At 38.2% G+C, this 27108-nt stretch overlaps 1 protein-coding gene across 1 annotated transcript; it reads right to left on the reverse strand.

The window, feature by feature from the left end:
• Positions 1-273: 273 nt before the first annotated feature.
• Positions 274-27108, reverse strand: papss1 (3'-phosphoadenosine 5'-phosphosulfate synthase 1). Its single transcript, XM_082163593.1, has 13 exons — positions 26915-27108; positions 25909-26023; positions 25582-25817; positions 24676-24814; positions 23573-23691; positions 20412-20525; positions 20180-20291; positions 17781-17986; positions 13892-14027; positions 13358-13626; positions 11402-11631; positions 2353-7068; positions 274-1691 (listed from the first exon to the last, which is right to left on the reverse strand). The coding sequence occupies exons 1-12, from the start codon at positions 26972-26974 to the stop codon at positions 6930-6932; spliced, it is 1875 nt and encodes a 624-aa protein (XP_082019719.1). The 5' UTR covers positions 26975-27108; the 3' UTR covers positions 274-1691; positions 2353-6929.

Below are 27108 nucleotides of genomic sequence, written 5' to 3' on the forward strand. Positions count from 1 at the left end.
CTAAACTCAGTACTCCAGACCTATGTGCCCTCCAGAAGCTTGCGTTCTGCAAGTGAACAGCACCTTGTGGTGCCATCCCAAAGAGACACAAAATCTTTCATAGGCCTTTACCTGGACTGTTCCCTGCTGGTGAAATGACCTGCGTAACTCAACCCGAGCTGCTGAGTCTTTAGCCAGTTTTCAAGAAATGGTTGAAGATACATATTTTTTGTCAACACTTCACCCATTCATTCATTAATATAAACACATACTATTCTATCAATTTTTCAAAAAACTTGCTATGTGTACTGTGCTAGACTGGGACTAGTCATAGCACTTGCATATTTGTTGCTCTATTGTTGGTTTAACTGCTTCTATTGCTCTCCTCATTTGTAAGTCGCTTTGGATAAAAGCGTCTGCTAAGTGATTAAATGCAAATGTGATTTTTGCATAAGTTTCAGTTTTTTATACATTTTTTATTTATTTAGAATATACACACTTTGAAATTGCACACTTCAAAATGTAAACATCATTGACATGTAAACAGAAAAAAACAGATGAAGTCCATACTTATCTAACCAGAAAACTAGCCAATCAGAAATATTTTTTCTTGTGGTGAGATGGTGCTTTTAAGTCTTTCTGGGAAGTTTGTATTTATGAGTTGGGAATTCGTAATTTCAACTTCACGTGCAAATAACTTTTGCCGATGTATCATTTCTACAAAAAATAAATAAATACAGCAACATTTTGGTGCTGTAAACTGAATCGTTATACACTATATAATTTAATACTATTATATTTTGTGCATACGTGTAAATGTGTTGGGTTTATTGGGTCCACTTTTCTCAGTGACACGTCCTCATCTCGTAAACTTGGGGCTAAAAGAAAATCCTGAGTTTCACCACACTTTGTGGTGTGGTTCATGTGGGTTCAAATCTTTACTACAATCTTGATTTGAAATGACTTAAAAGCACAAAAAGGGCATGTGCTTGAAATAAGCAAAATGGCTTTAATACACTTACAGTTTAAAATTCTTATCGTTAATTTTCCAAGGTCTTTAATTTTATTCCTAAGAACTAAATTAAACATTTTGAGGAGTATAACATTCCTCGATATAAATGACCCAAGCTACCTAATGACCCTTTAGCTAAGATAAAATACATTTTAAGGCAAAACATGCTAAATCATAAGAGTGACTTAAATCTACTCAATTTATATCACTAAACTCTTAAACTGTTGCCATTTTTGCTTGCAACAATCACTAGAAAATTAGCCTGTGATTACTGGCGCTAGATACGCTTACTTTGAGAGGTAGCCCCTCAAGGGTGGTCTGTAACTAGTGACGAACAAATAAACTGAAGGATTAACGCTTGTTTCTCTTCTCGCAGATAATCTCATTCTCCTGATTGAGGAAGAAAAGATAAATAGAGCACAGTGTAGCATCAGGACTCATTCAGATGGCGCTGACGCAAGAGGCACCTCCATACAAGCCATTACATTTGAATACAGTGGCGTGTCAGTGAATGGCAATGGCTTATTAATACACCATTATGACCTGCAAAACATACAGCAGATGATAGCATCAACATTACCTTCGTCATCATCTCATTGTGGCCAAAAGGCATTAAGAAGCGCTGACAGCTTTCAATCTTCCGGACAGATTCACAGCAATTTCCCTGTCGCAAATAACGTTACTGGGTGCAGTGCATTACCTGAGAAAAACACATGCACACACACAAACACACAAAACTCAACTATCACAAGTCTGGTGGCATATTGTTGCTATTTCTGGTCATGAAACCACTTAGAAAGGCCATTTGTGTGACTTGTTATTTGACCTGACATGGGTAAAGCTGAAGTCAGTGCTATAAAAGATGCATTCACACAGTGATTTGAAGCAGAAAACCATCTGGGAAGTCAATTTCAATGAGATTTGGCAATTTGAAATGATGTGACTGAAAGTTTAAGCAAATAAATAGGTAACTCTCAATATGCATGAAGGCCTCCTGATAGAGTTGGATACTGTTGCGTAGGGGTGCTAATATAGTGGCCAATATTATAAGATAATGTGAAGCAAATTAATAACTCACTGGAAAATTAGGCAACAAGAAATTAATACTTTTCTTCAGCAAGGACAAATTAACAGTAAAGACATTTAAAATGTTACAAAATATTTATATTTCATTTAAGATTTATATAAATGCTGTTCTTTTGAACTTTTTATTCATCACAATTAGTATTGGGTGTAATGCATAACTAAATAATTAAATACTATAATTTAATTACTTTTCCCTTGAAAAAGTAAAGTAAGGGATTACTCTTAAAAAAATAAAATAAAATAAAATAAACACTACACACAACTATGCAACTCACCAGAGTCTGTGTGGCCTTGTTGAATTTGTAGCAGGTGAAATATGAAAAAAAGGACCTTCAAGATTTCAGTTTGCCAGCTTTTTAAATATATGACAGTATTGAGGTAGGGACACAGATGTGTGAAACCTTAAAAAAAGAGAGAGAAATTTAAAATAAACAACCTCTTCCTTCAGTCAGGACGTAGCTGCAATGTTTATTTAACTTAGATTAAAAAAAAAGCTTGAGTAATATATTTGACCATTTCCCAGCTCACTCCTGACTCCTGGAAACGGCAGATTTCAGAGGTTCCTGTCATTTAAACACAATATGCATCATACGGTTTGTGAACAGCCTTTAGGCGTGCCGTCTGATACTGAGACGACAGAGTTTGAATCTTTTGGAAATGACTAAGATCACTTTCGCTTACCCAGGTAGATGGCATGAGGCTGGAGCGTTGCCATAGTTTGAAGAGTTTGAGGAGTGTGAGAGGGTTGACTCAAGTCTCACGGGACCCGAATCTTCATCATGTCATGAAACAGATGCGTCTCTTTGATGTGAACATGCCAGGCTGTAGTATTTGATGTATGATACCCCTATATCCATGTGATCTCTATATCAAACCCCACACATCTGAGGTAATGCCCTATATATCAGATTTTAATATCTGTAGATACTCCAAACCGGATGAAGAAAGATTAAAAAGTAAAAGAATGTAGTCACTGAAAATCATAATGTTTGTGACTGACGTCTCAAGTATCAGACGTCGCAGGAAAAGACATGTGGAAGAAGGCAAATATTTATATAAGCCATGAAAATCACACGGGAACATCAGCATTCTCATTTAATCACACATTTAAAGAGAAGACTTAACTAACAGCTAGTTGTTATAGAATGTGTAAAGCTGCGGGAACAGAGTTTGGGTCTCCATTGTCCTTCTTTGAATGCAAGTAAAAGCAGATGCAGGGGAAATGGCAGGGAAAATGTGGCTGGGCTTCATGTAACCGTTTAATCTACCGATACAGCCGATGATGTCACATGATGGAGTGGTGACACTAATTAGTCATGGAGGACTGAAGTAATGCATGCGAGTTTTCGGGCACTTTCCACAAATGGATACAAAATAGGACTTGGAAAGGGGGGCATAATCTTCAGAAAATGTTTAACCACATCAAGAGGTCAAGGTAGATATGAGTTTTATGAGCGGTCGCCAAACATTTAAATTTTGTTTCCAAAATCTTTTACAAATAAAAATGCAGGTGTAAAAAATAAATTTAAATTAAATTTAATTTAATTTAATTAAATAATAAATACAATTAAATAAAAAATAAATAAATTGAATAAAATTAAATACTTTTGAAGCAACTCACATTACACTGAAAGTATAAAAAAAAATAAAAAAAAAATAAAAAATAAGTTCATGCATTCCCTGGGAATCGAACCCATGACCATTGCATTGCTAAAGCACCAAACAATACTATATTGTATCAAATGAAATTAAATGAAATATGAAATGAATAATAAAAATAAAAAATAAAATAAATGACAGTTGTATGGTTGAGCTTGACAACTGCAGTCAACACTAAAATTTGTGTAAAAATTGAGATTTAATGATTGTCTTTTTTAAGGGGGGAAAGTCATGTGGTTGCATGCCTTTAAAAAAAAAAAAATTTGTCATAATTATTATTTTTGTTCTCTAATGAACTTGATATCAATTCAATAGATAATGTAAAATTCATGACGTTTTAAATGGTCAGATACAGTAACGAAGGTCAAGACATATGAGCTGAAAAAAAGCCAAAAATAAACATTTTACAGTAAAGTACCCTATTTGTGGAAAGGTATCAGGTATTTAAGCTGGTCATACCTTTTCAAAGACATGAACTGTCTCAGCAAAACGGTCCAAGAGTCTAGAGTCTGTATACTTGGAAATAAACTATAATATATGTTATTTGTCAGGAGAACACATGGATTTCCTGACAAAGACGCCTGTCAAGAACAACAACAAACATTTGTACCACAATAATTCTTTCCCCATCACCTTTCAAAAACAACTGCACTAACTCATCTGTCTCTATGAGTTAAGGATATTGCAATGATTTCCACATGACTTGATGCGTTTACCTTTATGGTGGTTTGCATTTTCAGCACTGGAGGGGAGGTCAAACGGGCCGAGAGCGGCAAAGACAAGAACCATGTGCTACCGAGAGCTGCTTCCCTGTCTGTCAGTATCAATAAAGCCTGAGTTAAAAGACACAGCTGAAAGAAAAAAGCAGTTGGCACTTACAAACATCATTTATGTTACGAGACTGAATGAACGGTATAGGACAGAGATAAATTGGGTGTATATAATACTGAATTATTTCTGGCTTATTTATTCAAGGCTCATCTTGTATCTCAACTGAAATTCAATCAAGTGAGCTTATTAGAATATAGGTAAACTGATAAAGAGGGAAAAAGTAACTATGACACATTCACTTCATGTTCATGTTGAAGTGCTATTCAGTCATGTTGAAAGCCCCGCTCGACGCAGTTGAGAGATCGAACAAGATCTGGCAGAGGGAAACATGACGGCTGGCACATTTGGACATTTCATCTCTGAGCTGGAATCAAAGGACTTGCTGGATATTCCTGAAAGAGTCTGGATTAACCCTAGGTGTCCCACTTTCACAGGAGCACGACTGCATCTGGAGGCCAGCTGGGCTTGTGTGTATTTTCTGGTATATTTCATTGACCTTGTACAGCAGCTGCACACGGCACTGTTTAACTGCGGGAACTGGGGGAAAAGTACATTATGATCAGAGATGTTTTCATGTCTTTGTCTATGAATCCAGATACATTTGAAAGAGCATCTTTTTCTCTAAGGTTTGGCCTTGTGTCCACACTGAGATGGCATTTTTGTCCAGCTTTTTGAAGACGCTTTTGGTTTCATACCAAAACTTGGAGTGGCAATTGAGTGCGACACCGAACGCACCAACCAGTAAGTGGTGGGATAATTTGCTAATATAGTGATCGTGTCTGAAGAACAGCGGGAGAACTTTATTATGTCTGGTCTCTCGATCTCTGTATCAACTCAGCGAGCTTTTATTACGTTTTCCGCATGCGCAGTAAAGTTGATTTAAGCGTCTTCCGACATTTCAGTATGGATGAGAAACTTTTGGAAAACGCTTGAAATGCCAGTGTGGACGGAGAGTGTTTTTAAACGAAAACAACATTTTCAAATGTATTCGGATTATTGTAACCTTTAATGAGCATTTTGTGTGAGAGTGCAGATTTTTAATTAATAAAAACTTCAATCGCAATTACGTTTTTTTTTGTTGTTTTTTTGGTGGAATGCTTTATTAAAAACACTGAGTAAAGGACAATATTGTTAAAAAATAAACAGGACAACTATGAATTGCAAACTGAAGAATATGATCTTTTCTATTCTAATACAATAAACACACACAAAAAAAGTTTCAAAATAAATACTACAAAGAAAATGCAACTATACTAAAGAGTGCTATACCTATACTATTTTGTTTAACAAAACACTACATTCAAACAAAGAAATATCGAAACACCATGGTTAGAAATGTTGCCGACTAAACAAATTCTATTAAAGTTATGCTAGTAACTTTCAAAAGGACAGATCTCACAGATTTAAATATGTGAAATTTATGTTTGGCTGCTTTACAAACAAGAAACAATTGTCCAGATTTCAGAACAAAATGTTGCCTAAATGTACACGAAGAACATACTGTTGTCACCACAAATATTTGCAGACCATTAATTAAAAGACAGTTTTTTCTCCAAATGATATCAACTAAAAACAACGCCTAAAAGAAGACCGGGCACAACTGCATACGTCACATCCAGGCACACATTCTGGCTTAAAGGATTGTTCACTGTTCAATACTTTAAACTCTTTTGACAGAATCTGTAGCATAATGTTGATTAACACGAAATAATTTCAATTAGTTTCCTCTTTGTTTTGATATTTGTCTTTTTTTAACCGAGAACATGTGTAAAACTTATTAGCTTTACTGACTTTTCAACCTCTATTTTTGCCGTTTAAAAAAACCCATGAGGAAATGATTTTCTGCTGTACTTGACAGTATGCCATAAATGCTGTTGATAGAGTTTAATGTGCATTAAAGCCAGAATAATACTGTAAATGTAACCGTTTCAATAAAAGCTTATGATCTTTAAGGCAAGTAGGGCAATTTTCTAATTACACGTCTTTCATCCAATTGTAACAGCGATTATGAATTCTAGGGAGAGTACAAGAATATAGATGGAATAATTTACTAATAAAACATTTTAGTTTTTTTATGTTTACAGTGTTGTATACTTAAAATGTACCTTTCACAAGCTGATTCACATTCTTTCTTTTTTTTTCAAACTGAACATATAAAAATGCTGCCATAAGACTCAGAACCATGAAACCGACAGTGATTTAATGAGGAACAACATCCAAAACAGTTCAAGAAGTCCTTTGGGTGGTCCCAACGTTTGTGTTTTTTGTTGTTGTTTTTTACAAACCATGATCCAAACCTCCTCTTCCTCCTTTTCATGTAACAGAATTGCTTCCACTTCACCCGGCATGCCTGGAAAACTGCTTAGGCCTTCTCCAAAGACTGGTAGTATTCCTTGAGAACATTCCAGGCTTTGGATGCCATGAAGCCTTCCGGAGGGTTCTGGCCCTCGCGAGCCATCCTCCTCATGCGGGTTCCTGAGATGAAGTCATAGTCCTGGTGTCTGGGTAAAACGAGACGGCGGAGGGAATTTTAAGATGTGCACAGAAAAGGGACAGTGTGGTACCCAATGTGATAAGAAAATGAAAAAGAAACATAATCTCAGGGCTTGCGTCAGAGATAATAACTAGGTGTTGTACACTGCTCCTTTGTTTGGGACGTTTCGCTCTGGAGGGAACGATGTGATGTACACTGAAAAGAGCTCTATGATAAAATATGTTCTCTCAAGTGGCTCTTTAAGCCATGTAATTCCTTTCAACGGTGCAAAGACGACGAGGTAAACAAGCCGGCTTTACTTCTAGACAAAAATAAATTTGCAAGAAACAGAAATCTAAACTTCAGACCAATGTCATTAAATCCAAACTCTCTGCTACACGTTTTCATTTAAACAAATGCTTTGAAAATAAACAGTGTGCAAAATGTCTGATAAATAGAGCTAATTAGTCTCCAACAGCACGAATGCAACTCGAACGCTAGTCTAAATACAATCCTCGATGGCTCCTACGGATAGGGTTTATTTGTTACGGATTAGTTGTTCTTCAATTAAGACGCAGACCTTATGAAAACAAATTCACACAGCACGATGAATTTATAAATGTACACTGTTGCGCTGCCCATTCCCTGTCGTAATCACGTTCGCTGTCATTCAGAAAGGCTTTTTAGTCTAGACAAGTGAAGCATTTTATACGGGTTTATAACACTGAATAGTGCATTTGAACAAACCCCTGACCCTAATATTAGGTCTAACTTTCCATTCATCAAAGAATCCTGAAAAAAAGTATCACGGTTTCCAAAAAAAATATTAAGCAGCATGAACGAGAGAGAGAGAGAGAGAGAGAGAGAGAGAGAGAGAGAGATATGAGTTTAACAAGTCATGAGTGACACAATATATTCAAATAGTAAAGTTAGTTAAATTAAGTAAGGGATAAATGTACATTATCCCGCTTATTATACGGCTACTTGCCACATAAGTTAATAATTAGACACAAAATTTGACTTGAGTTGAAATATTTTATTAGCTCTTAAAGTCTGCGTGAACCGGAAGTTGCAAATGACTTTTCTCCAGTGTTGTGACGTATTTCCAAGTGAAACGGAATATTGAACAGAGGGCAGGGTTTTACTTTAGCGCTCCTCCTCTCCATCTCTGCTCATAGCAGACTAACGGTTTGAGGGGAGTGGTTAAGCGTTTTTCAACCCAAGCCGTCAAGCCTACGTCCTCAGAAAAGGAACGCCATTTCAGACCGGAAGTAACTTTTCAGACTTTGATTAAAGATTACCACGGCAAACCATTTTTTTCTGTGTATTAACTTGCACGGATTAATTGTTCACCACAAGACTAGTAATATGCGCTAACAAAGTAAATAGGGTCAATTTTGATTTCATGTCGACTTTAAACGTGGCAAGTTCAAACTAGACAGACATTTAAGGGATACGGTACAGTCATACCACATATTACACGGCATTTCACCTCATAAATAATAATGGGGATTAGAGATATTGATCTGAGATGAAATCGTTTAAAAATCTTACCTGTTTGTTATCTTATTATCCATTACAGTGTACAACAATCGTTGCAAAATCAACAATCGTCGAGTTTTGTTATTTTATTAGCTCACCGGACGCAAAACTTCCACGAGGAAAACCCGTTTCTATTAAGCGTAAAGCACTGACTTCAGTTACTCAGATGAGCCTGTGTTATCTGTTTTTAACGGTTGTTATCGTTATCGTGGATGGTGCGATTTACCAATCAGAATCAAGTATTCCACAGAATCTTGTAATATGTTAAAAATTTTACTGTGTTTTTTGGTAAAGACATCTTTGTATTTTTCTTTTTTTTTAGGGTAATGTTCTCATAGCAACATACCAGAACACCAGTAACCAACATCCTAGCAAACATCCAGAACACCCTGGCAACCTCTTAGGAACATCCTAGTAACCACCTAAAAACACCCTAGAAACTAGCTAGCAAAAACTTAGGGCCCTTTCACACCTATTTTGTTTGGTCCGCATTTTCGGATTTTTTTGTTTAATCCGAATCAAAATTACAGGTGTGAAACCTACCCTGGACCACGGTCCGGACCAAACAGACGAAATTTGGTCCGACGAAAAGAGGTAGTCTAGGTCCGGATCAAACTGAACAAAGGTTTGGTTCGTTTCTAGTGTGAAAGCATTTTCTGTATGTTTCGGACTTTCAGACCATTTACAGGAAGTTCCGGTGGTTCCCGCATAGCCTAAACAACTGAAGAATATTTATGTGCAGATCTGTCAGCTGATTCACTCGCCTGCACACACACACACACACACACACACACACATTTGTCCTGCGTCCTGCCGGCGACGATAAAATGTTCGCACACACGAGGACGTTCATTTGGCGAATTTGAACTAGCCTCAAGAATAGTTGGTGCTGCAGGGAGTAATTCCATAATAATAAAAGTATAGTGCCAATGATATGCGTCTGTTCATTCATTCTTGTCAAAGTTACTCGCCGAATTGACAACACGCTGAAGTCAGACGCACGTCCGTTTACAAACCAATCAATGTCAAGATGCAGCCCATATAGATGATGACGACAGGACGCAGGTACGTCATGTAAAGTTCTTTAGTGCGCTCACATAATTGCAATGTGAAACCAAACCAAAACTAACCGAATGTATACAATGCATCAAAACATGAACTTTGGTTCGGACCTTGGTGCGGACTTTCAGGTGTGAAAATGCCCTTAGCAAGTATTCAGAATACAAAACCACATACCAAATGCACTAATAACCACATAAAACACCCTAGCAATGCCCTAACAAGCATCCAGAACATCCTAGTGACTGGCTAGCAACACCCTAGTAACCACCCAAATTCCTGCCAAGCAATGCCCTAGCAAGCAGCCAGAACACCTAAGCAATCACCCAATAGTAAGATGCAAATATGATGCATCCTACTACTGGATGGACCCACAACTGATGGTTTATGGAATATTATCACCATTCCACCTGGTAGTCACTTCAATGGGGTGAAGGGGTGGAACACATAAACCCTGACTCCATAGAGAACCGTTAATATGCATTTAAATGAGAAACAGCTTGGACTGATTTGAGCCGTTTTAGAGGAGGACTTTAAGGGGGATGGCTGGCAATTAGGCTCAGCATCCATATTCGTCTCAAATTTGGCCAGGCCCAACACCCTGCTCAAGGAGCAGACGGAACGCCATAAATTTACTAAGGCGCCAAGCGGGGCTCTTTGAAACTCAGACGAAGTGCGAGTCTGCCACCCCAACCCCCTCCAAACGATTGCTGGGATGGAGGAGGGAAGTGATGCCAGCAACCTCCAGCCCCACTGTCACCATGACACTTGACTTTACATATCAAGGTAAGCAACAATCTCAATACTTAATCATAATGAAGGTAGTTATAATTATGGAACGTGACATAGAGGAACAGTCCAAAAAAAATTTGTCATTCCAAACACGCGTAAAACACAAAAGATGATGTTTCACAGAATATCCAATATATATATTGAATATCTCTTACGAATGTTATTCGGTATTAATGTACCCTCCGGTATTTCAATTGAATATTCAGCAACATTTGTATGGAATATTTCCTTTTTTTATTGCCCTTTATGGAGCTTGACAGATGAAAGATCAATTTAAAGCTCTATCTTTTTTGTTGCTGTTGTTTTTCCATGGAAAAAATAGCCACATATGTTTTGGAATGACCTGAGGGTGAGTAATTGATACAATTTAAAAAGAAATTTTTGGTAAGCTACTCCTTTAAACTCTGTGTGTGATGTGCATTTGCATAAAGATCATTCAACATTAAAAGTCTTCAGTTCTTCCAGTCAGTTTTGCTGCATGTTGACATGTTGCATGGTCTTCATCAGGGACGACTGAAATGCCTGTTAACTCGATAGCGGCGGGCGCAACAATTGCAAGACGAGACGCCGCGAAAATGCATGATTTTCGTTAGTCATCTTCCGCAGCATTTGCACAGCGCCAGAGGAATAATGGCAGATCTCCACTTCTAAATGACTTCAAAGAATGGAGCAAAGCCATAGAATTTGGTAAAAGCACACAACAACAAAACATTTCCTGTTATTCTTGGCAACACGGTTAGGAATCGAGGAAGCCTGACATGAAGGGAAGTTCAACTCAAGATGATAGACTGTTTGAACATGTATATAAAGTAAATTCATGTTTTCAGTTTAACGCCACGTCAATATGTCCAAGTCTCGAACTTGATAAGATTTGATCCTTAAAGACAATCGACTTACTAATTTTGTGTAGTTACTTTGTGTTTACAAAAAGGAAGACAAATTAAATGGGGAAAAATACATAAACTTACTTTTTGGGGTCATAAAAATCCATGGCCTTCTTGACTTTATTGTAGGCTGCCACTTTGAAAGGCACAATTTCCAGCGATATGAGTCCAGGGGCCATGGTGAGAACTTTAGCTCCGTGGGAGGGCTCGTAGAGGTCTTTACCTGTGTCTGGATGAGGCATTCCTGCGGGGTCACGGCCCACTATGTAAAAGTTGGCCCCGGCCACCATTCGGGCCCTGCAGTGCCACTGGACCTGTTGGAAACAGTTCAGATTTATTATATTTTCACTTTAAAGCTAATCAATTAGATTGTTAGTTCAAACAGTTCACGTTCTTTATTCTGTGGAACACAAATTAAGTGAGAATGTTTGGAAAAAAGCAGTGTGAACAATGAAAGTGAATGAGGACTAGGCTTGCTGATATCCAAAAAGACAAAACAAGCACCATAAAATATCATTAAAAGAACTCCATACAATGTGTAGTGTACACCATATTCTAAGTCTTCTGAAACCATAAAATATTTTTGTTAGGCCGAAATTTTAATTATAATTCACTTGAAATCTTCCCCTCTGCTATTAGCTCTCAAATTTCATTCACATTTGTGTCCATTTGAATATGAATAAAACGGGTTTGACGTCAATTGGTTCCCGCATGTCTTGTAACCAAATGCATGCGAATGAGATTTGAGAGTGCCCATGACAGAAAGACTTTCAGCATCCAATTTCAATTTTGGTCTTTTACTCGGACAAAACTGCTGTATGTTTTAAAAAAAAATCGAAAATTTAGAAAAGTCAAACAGATAACAACAGAAAAAAAAATTCTGTGCTAAGCTTCTTTTGTGTTGTTAATGAAAGAAAAAAGGTTTGGAACAACATGAGTAAATGATGACAGATTAAAAAAATTTTGATGAACAATCCTACACTTAAATTTGGGGGTACAATAATGATGTAAAACAAATGGAAATTTTGTTCAGTGAAACAGAGATAGGTCAATATGTCAAAACGTATCATTTTGAAATAAGTGAAAACATATTAGGATGGACACATGATTACAATTGGCCAACACTACCTAAGCTAATTCTTTTTTGTGGAGTCAGCATGTCCCTTACTTCCTTCTCATAACTCAATGAGGCGAACGACTGCTTCCTGTGGGCTGCTTTAGTCTTACAGACTCTGTCTGCTACCAATAAAATGTTTAATGTCCCTGGCCACATGATTAAAGAACAACAGACTTCAAAATAGCCATGGAACACTACACCAGAAACAATTTTTGTCAGAAGAAAGCTCCCTGTTTGTCCTTGCTATGTGTGTGTGTGTGTGTGTGTGTGTGTGTGTGTGTGTGTGTGTGTACAAATGGATCATAGAGGGACACCACTGTCCTCTAAACACTTCAGGAGAAACAAATCAATTCTTAATGGAAAGTCCAGAGATGCGTGATGCCTGCAAGAAGAGACTGTCCCTGTTGTCTTCACCCTCCAGCACAGGTTAGGTGGAACGGATCACCAATCCAGTGTACCCTCGACGATTTAAGAAGGAATGTGCCCTGCGCAAGTTTCCTCAACACTAACTTTCCATACAACAGTTCATTGACTGCAAACGCTATTTTAATAATCGTTCTTCGCAAAAAGCACATTTGATAGAGCTTCTTTCTCTAAAACACTGCATATGTCAAGCAATTCCTAAAGTATCCAAGGATGGGATACTTAAGGATTTACATATTGAGGAAGATCTCAAAGGCTACAAGGCTAAATTGAATCCGGCGTCTCAAAACGAGTAGCTACCAACTGCAGATTTTTTTTTTTTGTATATAGTAATATATATGGTGAGCATAAAATCTTCGATAGATGACTAGATGATCAAGAGTCTCCATTCAAAACAAGAAAACTGAAAAAATTATAATGACCAGCTGACCGTACATTATTATTATTTTAATGGTAAGCCTCAGGGGTCTGTTCTTAGTCCCTTTTCATGCCACACTAACCTCTGTGGGGCCGGCGTACATCATCGGTGAGGGAAAAATGGCCACTATGGTGGAGTCGGGATCAAGCAGCCCTTCCTCCAGGACAGCTGCATGCTGTTTCATGCGCCAGGCCAGTGGTACGTCATCATCTTTGGTCCAGCCTCCCAGCGGGTGCAGCAGAAGCACGGGTCGGCGGTAGCCACGTTCAATTAGACGTCGCTGTGTGTCCTGCATGAGCAGCGCGTGGCCATTATGCACTGGGTTTCGCAGTTGGAAGGCAAAGACAGCATCTAACAATGAGAGAAGAGTGTTTAATATCTCTTAACCATAAATATCATTTTATTGCAGCAAAGTTAATATACAGATCAATGCAAGTCTATGGCAATACAATTAAAATCCATAAAGACTTGTTTATTCATAATAGTGGTTTGCATTAAAACTAATGTAATATTTTTTTGAAAATGTATGTGTTTGCAGTTTGAGGGCAAGACAACTTGCAACACCCAACAGTCAAAATTGGCTCAAAAGGAGCAACTACTGAGTATTGTTCCATACCTGCGTTCATCTCTTTAAACTTCTGCTTGAGTTCGGTTGGTGTGAGCCTGTAACTATCCAGCCCGTCGTTCCAGTAGATCCGATCCAGCACCTGGACATCACCTCCGACCAGCCAATCTCCGCTCTCCATCACCATCTGCCACAGGAAAGATCATCAGGAACAACAGCAATGAACTTCCAACCTCATCTGACCTCATCACTCTCTTTCTTTCTTTGTGAGGCTTGAAGAACATAAGAATCCCTCCAGATTCTGAAAGTCATACATGCAAGAACATATAATCTTAAAATCTCAGCATGGTGGGGTAAGAAAGTGGTCTAATATAGCTAACCCTGACCCTGAAATCACAAAACTCTTGTATTCATTTCAAAGATTTGATGTCATGAACCATGCAAACGTTGAGAAACCCAAATAGGTCTTCCTCAAAAATGCTAATTGTAACAGCCTGGAAACTTAAGAAGTAAATACGACTTTGTTTCCAGGCACAAACTTGACAATCTTAGTTAGAAAGCTCTAAAAGCAAGATGTCATTCCCAAATTTGGTACTCAACAGACTCTGGTTTATTAGCTTGAATTTCTAAACATAATTTTTTTTTAAAACAAGACTACCATATCAAATCAGGCTAGAACTCTTGGCTGCTTTCACTTATATTTTACCTTCAGGAGGTCTTCGCTGGCATTGGCTGAGCCGCTAACTTGGCCAGGGTTAAGAAGCAGTAAAGTATGCTGAGGATATCACAGCTTGCAGCAGATTCGGGGCCGCTAGGATGGAGAACACCATTTCACAAGACTTAGATCTATTGATTTGACTTGACAGCAGCACTGGTGGCTCGAGAACTTTATGTGCAAGTATGTGATCATATTAAGCAATCTTGGAGAGGCCTGAAAGCAGTGAATGTTAATAAAATGCTTCATAAGTTGCATTGCGTTTGCATTTGAAGACTGAATGCATGTGCGGCTGTCATTTTCTGGCCACAGTATAGCAACAGTAGCAGCCGTTTATTTAATTTATGTTGCAGAGGCTGGCGATGGAAAAACTCTGTGAGCGATCTGTTGGCACTACATCACATCTATACAGTAAATCAACTCGATTAGCTGTCATAGAAAATAATTGAGCACTGCACCCCTTTCAATGAGGGGAAAAAACATAGATAATGCAATTAAGTTAATGCTCTCAAGTCTGGCTAACATCCCCCCCCCATACCAAATCTCACAATGTGGACTCAGCTGTCAGACTGACAACCGAAATAAACAGGAAAAGAGTATTTACCACACATAATGGAGGCCGGTTTTACAGCCCCGCTGATTGACGTGCTTCAGCAGATGGAGTTTAACATACAAACCAGACATAGTGAAGTAATGAGATGAACTATTCTGTGAACTTATAATCACATATTCCACATTCATAAGACCGAATTTTCCCATTTTGGGCACTCTGGAACAATATTAATCAAACAGATGTTCAGACTCATTTGTTTTGGGGGGTTTCAGCGTAAGTGATATTAATGATCATGTAAAATGAAAACAGGCATGACGGTAGTTCCAGCTCGAGCCTTGACAGAACTTATGGATGAAACTGAAGAACAATCACTTCAAAAAGATATGGAATTCGCAAGCTATTTTCTAGGGATGCAACAATAATACAATTCTGGATGATATATTTAAATTATATACTATAAAAAATACAAAATAAAAGTAAAATAAAGCACACTAGAAATAAAATGCTACACATGAATTTAGGCATGTCTACATCAAGTGTTATTTAATGATTAAAAGATGTAAAAGATTATTAATGTAAAAATAGATGTAAATGAGCATGCATAATTAAATATACTATTAGTCAATATTACAATAATTTTATTACAACAATTTTAAAAGTTAAACTGTAAATGTAACTTTAAAAACAGCGTATTCAAGAGGACATATGTATATAAATATTTTTGTATAATTTAATAATCAATCTTTTTTTTGTTTGGCTTGTTTATGGACTGTGATAAATCTAAACTTCATTACGAGAATGCCATTGAGCGACAGAACACTGTAAATAAAACGAAAGCTGATTGCTAGAAACTTCAATGTGTGCAATTTCTTTCTTGGGTCTGGAGATGGGTTTATTTGTGACCGTAGGCGAGCAGACAGACGGGGCCATTCCAGAGTCCGAAAGCTCTCCGTTGGCGCCCATTAGTGCGAGCTGGAGCAGAGCGGAGCCATTAAAGTCCACCTAAGCCCACAATCCCTACTTACAGATGGAAACAATTGTTCAGTATTTACTCTGCGAGATTTGTAAGAGGAAGGTGAGGGGAAAGGAGGGGAGGAGAGCGCCACTTGCCTAAACACTGTTTGGATAGAACGCAGGGCGAGAAATCCAACTAAAACACATGTGTGAAATGAAGGAGGTCAAAGAATAAAGAGATTACTAAAGCGAGGACTGAACAAAGATGAGAGAGAGAGCGAGACCCGGTTTCCACAGACCTAGTGAGAGGGCATCGTGGCTCTGTCTTCTGTCAAAGTGCAGTCCAAGGAAAGCTTGGAAACGCGACCGCACAGGGGCCTATTAAAGCATCAGGTCAGCTGTTCCTCACTAAATATCCATGACTTTACCTTCAAAAATAGGACTTAAGTGGAAAATCTCCTCTTTTAAATACAATTGCAGAGAGAAAGAAAAAAATATAGTGCAAAACTACATCGTTGTGGTCCCTTAATATCAAGTCCCTTCTGAAATGTCCTTTTTTCACTAATTCTATCCCTAATGAGGAGGATACATTGGTCTTGAACTATAACTTCTGTAGAGCAACAGTTTGGGGTGAGTTTATGATCAAATTTAGTTCTGAACCCAAGAAAAAGCAATTATGTTTGCTCATGAACATTCATAAATAGCAATGAGGCAACCTGTTGTACCATCGGACAATGTGTTCCTATAAAGGGTGCCTGGTGCCAGACAGGTGAAAAGTGATGCGTTAATGGATCATGCTGCTAAATCACTGTGATTCTGCTTTCATATTAACATGTATGTAGTCTACACAGTGCTCTCATTCACAGCAGGCTTATAATCGGGACTTTCCAGGTGGTTTGTGAGTCAGAAGAGAAAGAAAGGGAGGGAGCTGACAACAAAAATGAGATACAGGGCAATGTTAATCCTTTCCAAGTGCTTACATAAGATAAGAAATCTCATCGGTCCAAAATCAAGCTCCAGATAGTTTGTATAAATGCATTCACACCATGTCGGAATTAGCATAATTACTGGATGCACTATAAAATGCACTCACGTCCTCATAGAACTTAAAATGACATAAGAGCTTTTGTAATTTGTAACAATTACTTATAAAAAGCTTGTCTGAGAGCTCCAACTTCTGCAACATCATGCGGAAACACTCAAAATGGCAGTGGCTTCAGCAGGAAAATGTAGTAATGGAGTTATATTGTCATAATTATTTTTTTAAATTCCTATACTTAACTTTTGTTAATCTATTAATACTAAAAGATCAATTTGAGAATAAAACAACAGACATACAATACATTTTAAAGTTGCAGGCAGAGTTGGAATAACCATCTCATGTCCCGCTAAATAAACTATAAATTAATGAATAAGGCATTTGCATAATGTGTTTGTATTGTGGTTTTGTCTACTGATTAATCAAGTTACACAGATTAATTTCGGCGTTAACAGTGTTGCCATAGAAAAGCATAATTCCGAGGATGAGAACAGCTGAGGCTGATCCAGTAATTAGAGTAATTACGACAGTGTGAACAAAGAATAAATTAAAATCAATCAAATATCCTCTGATTGACTGTTACTGTGTTGGGTCACGCAGATCTTCCGCTTTCTTGCTGCCGAATACGCCGCCTAGTTAAGACACAGTGTTCATAATTTGTTCATATTTGACCTCTGACCTTGATGTATGGATGATCCTTGCAGGTGGTGCCCCACTGCCGGGAACAACGCTCTTCCTTGCGGTGCTCGTAGAACTCTGGGTTTCGCAGGATGGCGACTCTCCGTCCACCGTAGGCCAGCGCGAACGCGGTGCTGCCGTCCAGACGCTCTTTGTCGGAGCTTGAGACGGGGAGGACCACCGGCACCGACAGGTTAATAACCCCGCCTACGAACAGAGGTCAGATGCACGGCACATACATCAAACAACCCGAGACTTTGAGAAATTGACAGCTTTGAAAGGGCTAAAGGGGAACAGTTAAGGATTTATGAGGCGAGATAAGGGAAAGATCTCTGGATGTCAAAGTGGTGAGTTTTCTAAGAAAGTAAGAGGTCCTTCACCTTGATTAAAGCAATATGAGCGGGAAGCTTTTAAAATCCATTTTCAGAATAAAACACACCGACATCATAGCAGAAACAGCTGTTTTCCATAAGAAAGAGCCCTGTGAGTGTCCCATTTCAGCTCAATCCAAATTAAACCAGTATCAGGCAGTAAGATGCACAAAGCTGTCCGTTATATACGTAAAGACGCCAGTCTGGTCCAACAAGAGTCCAATTGGGCGTATTGTAAGGATCAATATAATAACACAAGGTGTGATGTACAGTAATCAAGTCTAATGACGCTGATGATGTAATGCATGAACAACTAACGACTTTCTCTGGCCGTATTTCTGTCATATCCAAAGTCAAACGTCTTTAGTGGTCAAACGACCACTTTTTATCTTAATAGGTGTGTGAGTGTCAATGCATACCATGAACACAAATTTGAATACTAGGCAAGACAACACACGGCAGAGCATTACGAGGTCGTAAAACTAAATTGACACTTTTTGGAAACTCAAGCATGATGTGGGAAATTGCTGTAATTACCCAGTTGTATAAATGCGAGGAACACGTTGCGGTTTAAAAAGCCATTCACACATTTGTTGTTCTCGTAATCAAAAGGATGCCGACTTTTTATTTCAGACGATCCTGTTTCGAAAAAGCCCAAACATCCTTGAAAGCATGTGATCAACCTAAACCAAAAGCCCTCCATTAAAATTATAATAACTCTTTTATTTCTACCACTAATTGTCATTTAAAATCCACTCGCAGAGCCTTAAGATTCCCTCGCTTAAATTCAGTTTATAGGCCACCCATTCCAAGAGGTTTGCCTGTCTTGACCCAGAAACACTGAAATATTAGATTATTAGTAATAGCTTGTTCACTACCTTATGTTGGTCCATCATAGTTCACCCACAAATGAAAATCCTGTCATTATTTACTCACCTTCATGTTGTACCAAATCCATAAGTTTTCTGAGGAGTTTTAGTAGCACTTTATTTTAATTTTACAGTCCTGTTCCCCATGTAAATACTATGTTCTTACTATAGTTATTACAATAACCAGGTATTAAACCTGAACCTACCCTTAAACCTAACCGTAACCCATGTAGTTACCTTATATTAACCAGTATTTTCAGTACACATAAGTTTCTGAGGAGTTTTAGTAGCACTTTATTTTTATTTTACAGTCCTGTTCCCCATGTAAATACTATGTTCTTATTATAGTTATTAATAAATGTGGATAGGAGCAGGCTTCACTCAATGTGTACACTTGTCAATTTTAAGAGTGCTGGCCTAGATAATTATAATACATAAAGTGGGAGAGAGGCCGCACTATGATTAAATATGTTTTTATTTGTATTTGCACAGACGCGTTTCGGCGCGTGCCTTCCTCAGTGTGCTTATTATAGTTATTACAATAACCAGGTATTAAACCTGAACCTATGCTTAAACCTAACCGTAACCCATGTAGTTACCTTATGTTAACCAGTATTTTCAGTACACATAAGTGCACATACTGTAAAATAAAGTACAACTGTTTCTGTCTTTCCGCTGAAAGTCCAGGTAACCAAAACTTTAAAGATCCAAAAATGTGTTGTAAAACAAATCCATAGGAATCGTGGTTTCATTAAAAATATTAAAAAAAAATTGTTTCAAAGATTAACCAAAGTCTTATTGGTTGGGAACGCCATGAGGGTGAGTAGCCTAAATGACCATTTTTTTTATTTTGGAGTGAACTATGCCTTTATGAGCTTGAAGAAGTACTGTACCTATAAGATCTTTATTTTTCATTAATGTACAAAATATTTCTAAAAATGTTAAATTAAATCTGTATTACAGAAAAAAAGTAGAAAAATGAAGGAAATGATTTCTAAAATCACTTCTGAATGTAATAGCGGCCAGTAGGAAAAAAGTGCATTGCACTGTCTAATGTCGCCATCTGGTGTTGCATTCAGAAAACACAGCACATAAAAAAGAAATCCAAGCCTAAAAGTATGCCACGAGAAGACGGTGTTAGTGTTAAATTACGCGTTTACCATCGAGCAGACAGTTGAAGTGAAGACACTGTAGGAACTCTCTCTCCCTCATGAAGCCGTTCAGAGGAGTGGCCCAGCCCTCAGCCAGCACCTGAACCCACTGCATGTCCACCTAACCCACCAACAGACAACAGATGTTAGCTTTCAAACTGCACAAGCACTGAAAAAACATGTTTTAGATTGTTTAAAACCGATGTTTCAAGTTCAAAACAGCCGAGTCGAGGAGCGATACCTTGGTGATCTCCACTGCTGGAAGAGTCTCTGCATCAGCCTTGGCCAAGTCCAGCTTGTTCTCAGGCACGTAGAGCTCCTTGACCTCATAGGACGCGTCCACAGGCACGATGTCCTACAGAAGGTGAAGACATTATCACAGAGACATCAATGTCATTTATATCAAAGTATGATGAATGCATCTAGATAAGATGTTAAAGGGGTCATCGGATGCTAAATTCACTTTTATATGGGGTTTGCATATACAGTGAGGAAAATAAGTATTTGAACACCCTGCTATTTTGCAAGTTCTCCCACTTAGAAATCATGGAGGGCTCTGAAATTGTCATCGTAGGTGCATGTCCACTGTGAGAGACATAATCTAAAAAAGAAATCCAGAAATCAAAATATATGATTTTTTAACTATTTATTTGTATGATACAGCTGCAAATAAGTATTTGAACACCTGAGAAAATCAATGTTAATATTTGGTACAGTAGCCTTTGTTTGCAATAACAGAGGTCAAACGTTTCCTGTAGTTTTTCACCAGGTTTGCACACACTGCAGGAGGGATTTTGGCCCACTCCTCCACACAGATCTTCTCTAGATCAGTCAGGTTTCTGGGCTTTCGCTGAGAAACACGGAGTTTGAGCTCCCTCCAAATATTCTCTATTGGGTTTAGGTCTGGAGACTGGCTAGGCCACGCCAGAACCTTGATATGCTTCTTACAGAGCCACTCCTTGGTTATCCTGGCTGTGTGCTTCGGGTCATTGTCATGTTGGAAGACCCAGCCTCGACCCATCTTCAATGCTCTAACTGAGGGAAGGAGGTTGTTCCCCAAAATCTCGCAATACATGGCCCCGGTCATCCTCTCCTTAATACAATGCAGTCGCCCTGTCCCATGTGCAGAAAAACACCCCCAAAGCATGATGCTACCACCCCCATGCTTCACAGTAGGGATGGTGTTCTTGGGATGGTACTCATCATTCTTCTTCCTCCAAACACGTTTAGTGGAATTATGACCCAAAAGTTCTATTTTGGTCTCATCTGACCACATGACTTTCTCCCATGACTCCTCTGGATCATCCAAATGGTCATTGGCAAACTTAAGACAGGCCTTGACATGTGCTGGTTTAAGCAGGGGAACCTTCCGTGCCATGCATGATTTCAAACCATGACGTCTTAGTGTATTACCAACAGTAACCTTGGAAACGGTGGTCCCAGCTCTTTTCAGGTCATTGACCAGCTCCTCCCGTGTAGTTCTGGGCTGATTTCTCACCTTTCTTAGGATCATTGAGACCCCACGAGGTGAGATCTTGCATGGAGCCCCAGTCCGAGGGAGATTGACAGTCATGTTTAGCTTCTTCCATTTTCTAATGATTGCTCCAACAGTGGACCTTTTTTCACCAAGCTGCTTGGCAATTTCCCCGTAGCCCTTTCCAGCCTTGTGGAGGTGTACAATTTTGTCTCTAGTGTCTTTGGACAGCTCTTTGGTCTTGGCCATGTTAGTAGTTGGATTCTTACTGATTGTATGGGGTGGACAGGTGTCTTTATGCAGCTAACGACCTCAAACAGGTGCATCTAATTTAGGATAATAAATGGAGTGGAGGTGGACATTTTAAAGGCAGACTAACAGGTCTTTGAGGGTCAGAATTCTAGCTGATAGACAGGTGTTCAAATACTTATTTGCAGCTGTATCATACAAATAAATAGTTAAAAAAATCATATATTGTGATTTTTTTAGATTATGTCTCTCACAGTGGACATGCACCTACGATGACAAGTGGGAGAACTTGCAAAATAGCAGGGTGTTCAAATACTTATTTTCCTCACTGTAAATGTGTCTTTGCAGTGTGTAGACACAACCACCATACAATGAAAAAAATCCGTTCACTCCTTTTTTTTATCCTCAAAAAGTCTAAACACTCGCAATAATAAAGCCGTTTGAATTTTCTGAGCAATATGATGTCATATTGCTCATGCTCAGCCCACGACCAATATGATGTCATATTGCTCATGCTCAGCCCACGACCACTGACGGACCGTCCCGTATTAGCATATTTCCTCCCACAGCCATTTGTATACTGTCCGCCAAGGCAGCACTTTACGTGTCTTGTGTCGACACCCCCCCCATGGAAGAGAGTGGTGGGGTGAGCAGTTGCTCATTATCATTTAAAGAGACATGCACCGAAACGGGTCGCTGTGATCTGCGATAAAAAGTGTGTTGTTTTACACAACCATTGAGGAATTTTAACCAAATTGTGTTACAAACTTTACATGAAGACCCTAAAGAATCACACCAACTTGTGGAAAATGGGCATCCGATTTTCTGTGTTAAAAAACTGGCCTTAAATCATGAAATAAGGCTGCCAAAGTTTAACAAGGGTGCAAATGAATGACCCCCTCATCTAATGTGACAATGACTCTATCAGACAAACTCTATTTTGGTTTGTAGCCATATTCAGAATACAAGTTTTACAAGTGTTCAGGCATCGGAATATTCCTGTTTATATGGATGTTGTAAATATGATGATCTACACATGCTTGTTTTCTATTCCCACTGTTATTTCCTGGGAGTTTCAAGATGCTGCCATTGGTTATACCGTATGCTCAGTTTTATTACTAGTTTTTCACAAACAACGCTATGGAATGGAAACACTTTTGTTTTATCGGTCTCATTTTCATTCCAGAAATTAAAATATTTATTCATCAAAGAATCCTAAAAAAAGTATCATGGTTTCCACAAAAATATTGAGCACAACAACTTTTTTCAAGACTGATAATAATCAGAAATGTTTCTTGAGCTCCAAATCATCATATTGGAATGATTTCTGAAGGAAAGCAGCTTTGCATCACATGAAATACAAAACAGTTAACATCTTCTTTCAGAGGATTTTGTACAAGGAATTTACATGCAACAGATTTCCAAATAAAACAGGCATATTCCAGGGGTAGCAAAAACTGAATCAGGCAATCAGACTGTGGCAGTTACATGACTTGATAATAATCATAATATTGCCATATTCCAATTGATATCAGTATATACATGTGCATGTAAATGAGAAAAACTTCTGTAGCAAGAGATGTTTTACCGCTTGCAACAATCAGACATTTAGATTACAAACCCTCAAATAGAGTTTGAAACAGAATGCAGTTTAACATGAATGAATGGAGAGAACTTACCCTCTCCTGCAGGAGGTCCAGGAGCTGCTGGATGCACTCGTTCACACTGCAAGAATCGGTCTTTAGTACCAGTTCAGGGGCCTCTGGCTTCTCATACTCAGAGTCTATTCCTGTGAACCCTGAGGACAACAGGAGTCACCGGTTATATTACAACGCCAATCCAATCATCAGCAGAAACAGACATGCTTGGGATGCACTTCTTAAACAGTTTTTCATTCAATGGGACTGAAAACAGTGAAGTCCTTAGTAATGCTGGAAGGATAAGACACTTCCTGCTATAAACATCACTCATTCTCATCACAAGATGTTAGCAACTTTCATATTAATGTGAGCAACTTTCAACTTTCACAGCAGTGTTCCCTGTGTCACTCTTCATCTGATTGGCCGTTACTGAATTTGCAGGTCCACAGCAATAAAAATTTAATTGAACAAAAACAACAGGAAACACTGAGTCACAGAGTTACAGTCAAGAGCGAGTCAAGTGTCTCCTTGTGCATTTCCTACCAGAAACCTGCTTTCCAAGAATCATAGGAAGCTGATTTCCAGATTCTTCAGGAAACCAAGAGGGTTGTGATGAATCACCTCTCGTTTGCTCAAAAAGTTTTGTGTAACCTCAAAAACATTTAACTTACTCTCAAAAGTACACACTGCTGATATCACAATTGTGTTTCCCGAGATGAAGTGCTATGCGCACCAAAAAGGCCACAAGCTCCGCTCTTTCATCATTCTGCAAAAATCCAGTAAACGCTTTTCTGGTGTTTTTCTTCTCAGACAAAACGTTTCATCCTCCTTCAGAACATCCCAGGGCCCATATTTAGCCATTTTTAGCTCGGCTCATTTTTTTAAGTGAGTGAAAATGTATTTGGACACATATTTTCCATTACGTCTTCATATGTCCAAATAGATACAAATAAAATAAAAAATTACATTCAATACAATCTGACAGCAACTGAGATGGAAGTCCAAACAAAATGTAAATGTGTGTAGTTTGAATCGGAATGGGAATGGGAATCATTGTATTTCATGTGGACATTTGCAGCAGACTACAAAAAAACTAAAATGATTTGAGTTGGATATGCAAAAAAAAAACATGATTGTCTTACCTCTGATTTCTCCAGCTCTAGCCCTCTTATAGAGTCCCTTCACATCTCTCTGCTCACACACATCCAGAGGAGCATCTACAAACACCTCAAAGAACGGAAGACCAGCAGCTTCATGGATCTTCCTGGCATTCAGCCGGTCCTGGGGCCAAAACAATATTAATCAAATGTTTTGACCCTAAAATTACCAAAATGATCAAAACTTTGCTGAAAAACCTGTTGTTTTAGATTGCAATCCACAACATGCCTTCTGTCTGATTAATAGTTTATACATTTTATCTTTAATCATTTTATAGAGTAAACATAAGAATAACTTTCCTATCAAGAATAACATTCACTGGATTAAAGCAACTTAGGTTTACTTGATCATCCATACATATTTTTTTTTTTGAAAACTCATGTTAAAATGTATACAACAGGCTATTGAGGAATTTGTTTGTTGATTTTTTTGTTTGTTTCAAAATGTATTCATCTCTCAATCATCATTATATTGCATTACATTATACATTTCACCACCTGCAATGAAAACTACAGAGTTTTGATCTTAAAACTAAGAATTTAAATATAATCCTCCTGAGATACACTGGAAGATAGAGAGTGACAACTGATATTTATATGCATTTTATGTTGTCATGTTGATATCAAAATCTCATTTATTTACATTACAAGCTATGTAAATAACAACATTTGCACCAAATTGTATATTTTTGCTCTGTTTGCAAAGTTGATGTATTTTTTCCTCCTCATGCATGAGCACCATATTCTCACTATATCAAATGATATGGTTCATAAAAGCCTGTATCAAATATGACATAAAACAGGTTCAATAAACACATTTTTCTATTATTTGATATGTCAGGCTTTACATGGTTAATAAGTCTTATACACGCAGCTCTCTATGTTTCTCACCCTGCTGTATGGGGAAATGAAGCTGGCAATACACACGAGCCCCGCGTCAGCAAACAGTTTTGCCACTTCCGCGATACGGCGAATGTTCTCCTCGCGGTCCTCAGGGCTGAAGCCCAGGTTCTTATTGAGGCCCTGTCTGATGTTATCTCCATCCATTGTGTAGCAGGGGATGCCATGACACACCACATACTCCTCCAGAGCCATGCTGACCGTAGTTTTACCTGCACCAGAGAAACCTGAGGATGCACAACAGAGCTCATATTTACTGAACATTTTGGACACACACACAACCATGAAGATTAAATCCCGACGTCATTCATGTTCTACCTGTAAGCCACACCGTGCATCCTCGAAATCCTCCTCTAGTTCCGACTACTTGTCCACGCTTGTTTCTGCTCACATGATGGGCTTGGTATGTCACATTGGTGGCTCTTTGCATCCCCTGCACAAATTGCAGATTCATTTAATCTGTCTCGTCTTTAACAAAGGCCTCCTGTTTGATTGACTGAAGTGAAACACTTCAAGAAAGACATTGGCTGTATCAGATGGTAATTACATGGTATGTTGGTTTATACCATAGTACTGGAGCACTTATATTTTTCTTATACAGTTTTTTTTGTGTGTATATGTGTGTGTGTGTGTGTGTGTGTGTGTGTGTGTGTGTGTGTGTGTGTGTGTGTGTGTGTGTGTGTGTGTGTGTGTGTGTATATGTGTGTGTGTGTGTGTGTGTGTGTGTGTAATATATATATATATAATTTGTAGTTGTCCAACAATCAGGGTAATTTTTTTATTAATGATTGATTGATATATTTATAAATAGTCTATCGCACAATATTGCATAAATATTGCACATATGCCTATGATGCAAAATATGCAAAAAAAATATACAAAATTCTAAAATACTATTTTATATATATATATATATATATCGTGGTACTGAGTTATTACCGTATCTATGTACCATGGTATTTACATTATACTCCAAAGACTACCATGGTAAATTTCCAGGAAGCCATGCTAGTATTATAGTTACGTTACATGTCCAAAAAGTGATGATACCCGTGCTTGTGATGCCAGAAATGCTGTAGAAGCTCACTAGGTTTTGAGACAGACAATTTGCACAAATAAAAGGATTATGCATTCATCCTTTTCATAGACGTTTCATACAACGATTATTCTAGATTTCGTTTATATTATGAATTAAAATAGTGTGGGTCAGATGCATCATAATCAAAAACACCATTATTCATAGCACGAGGTGTGGTACTGTAACTGTACTATATTATTAGCAATGCAATATATCCCTTAATTTACAGCCGCTAACGTTACTCACCCAGCTCTCAGGCGCGTTGCTCAGTTTCTGCTTCTTACTCGAGTTCCCAGATGTCTCCATTCTGAGCTGCTGAATTCACACTTGGTAAACAAATAAATAGTGTGATATATATATTCGCAGAAGTTGCTTTAATGAAGAGCCGGGTCGACCCCACTGTGCGCTGAACTCCAGAAGGAAGCGTAGAGCTTTACAGG

The sequence above is a fragment of the Leuciscus leuciscus genome, assembly GCF_965113295.1.
Source record: "Leuciscus leuciscus genome assembly, chromosome: 3".
NCBI classification, from domain to species: Eukaryota; Metazoa; Chordata; class Actinopteri; order Cypriniformes; family Leuciscidae; genus Leuciscus; species Leuciscus leuciscus.

Excerpts from the sequence above, each read along its gene's own strand:
- papss1 (XM_082163593.1), bottom strand. The coding sequence starts at position 26,974 with ATGGAGACATCTGGGAACTCGAGTAAGAAGCAGAAACTGAGCAACGCG. Across the intron at positions 24,815-25,581 it reads TCATTTCCCCATACAGCAGG|GACCGGCTGAATGCCAGGAA; the intron begins GTGAGAAACATA and ends TTTTGGCCCCAG. Across the intron at positions 11,632-13,357 it reads TGTACGCCGGCCCCACAGAG|GTCCAGTGGCACTGCAGGGC; the intron begins GTTAGTGTGGCA and ends TGTTTCCAACAG.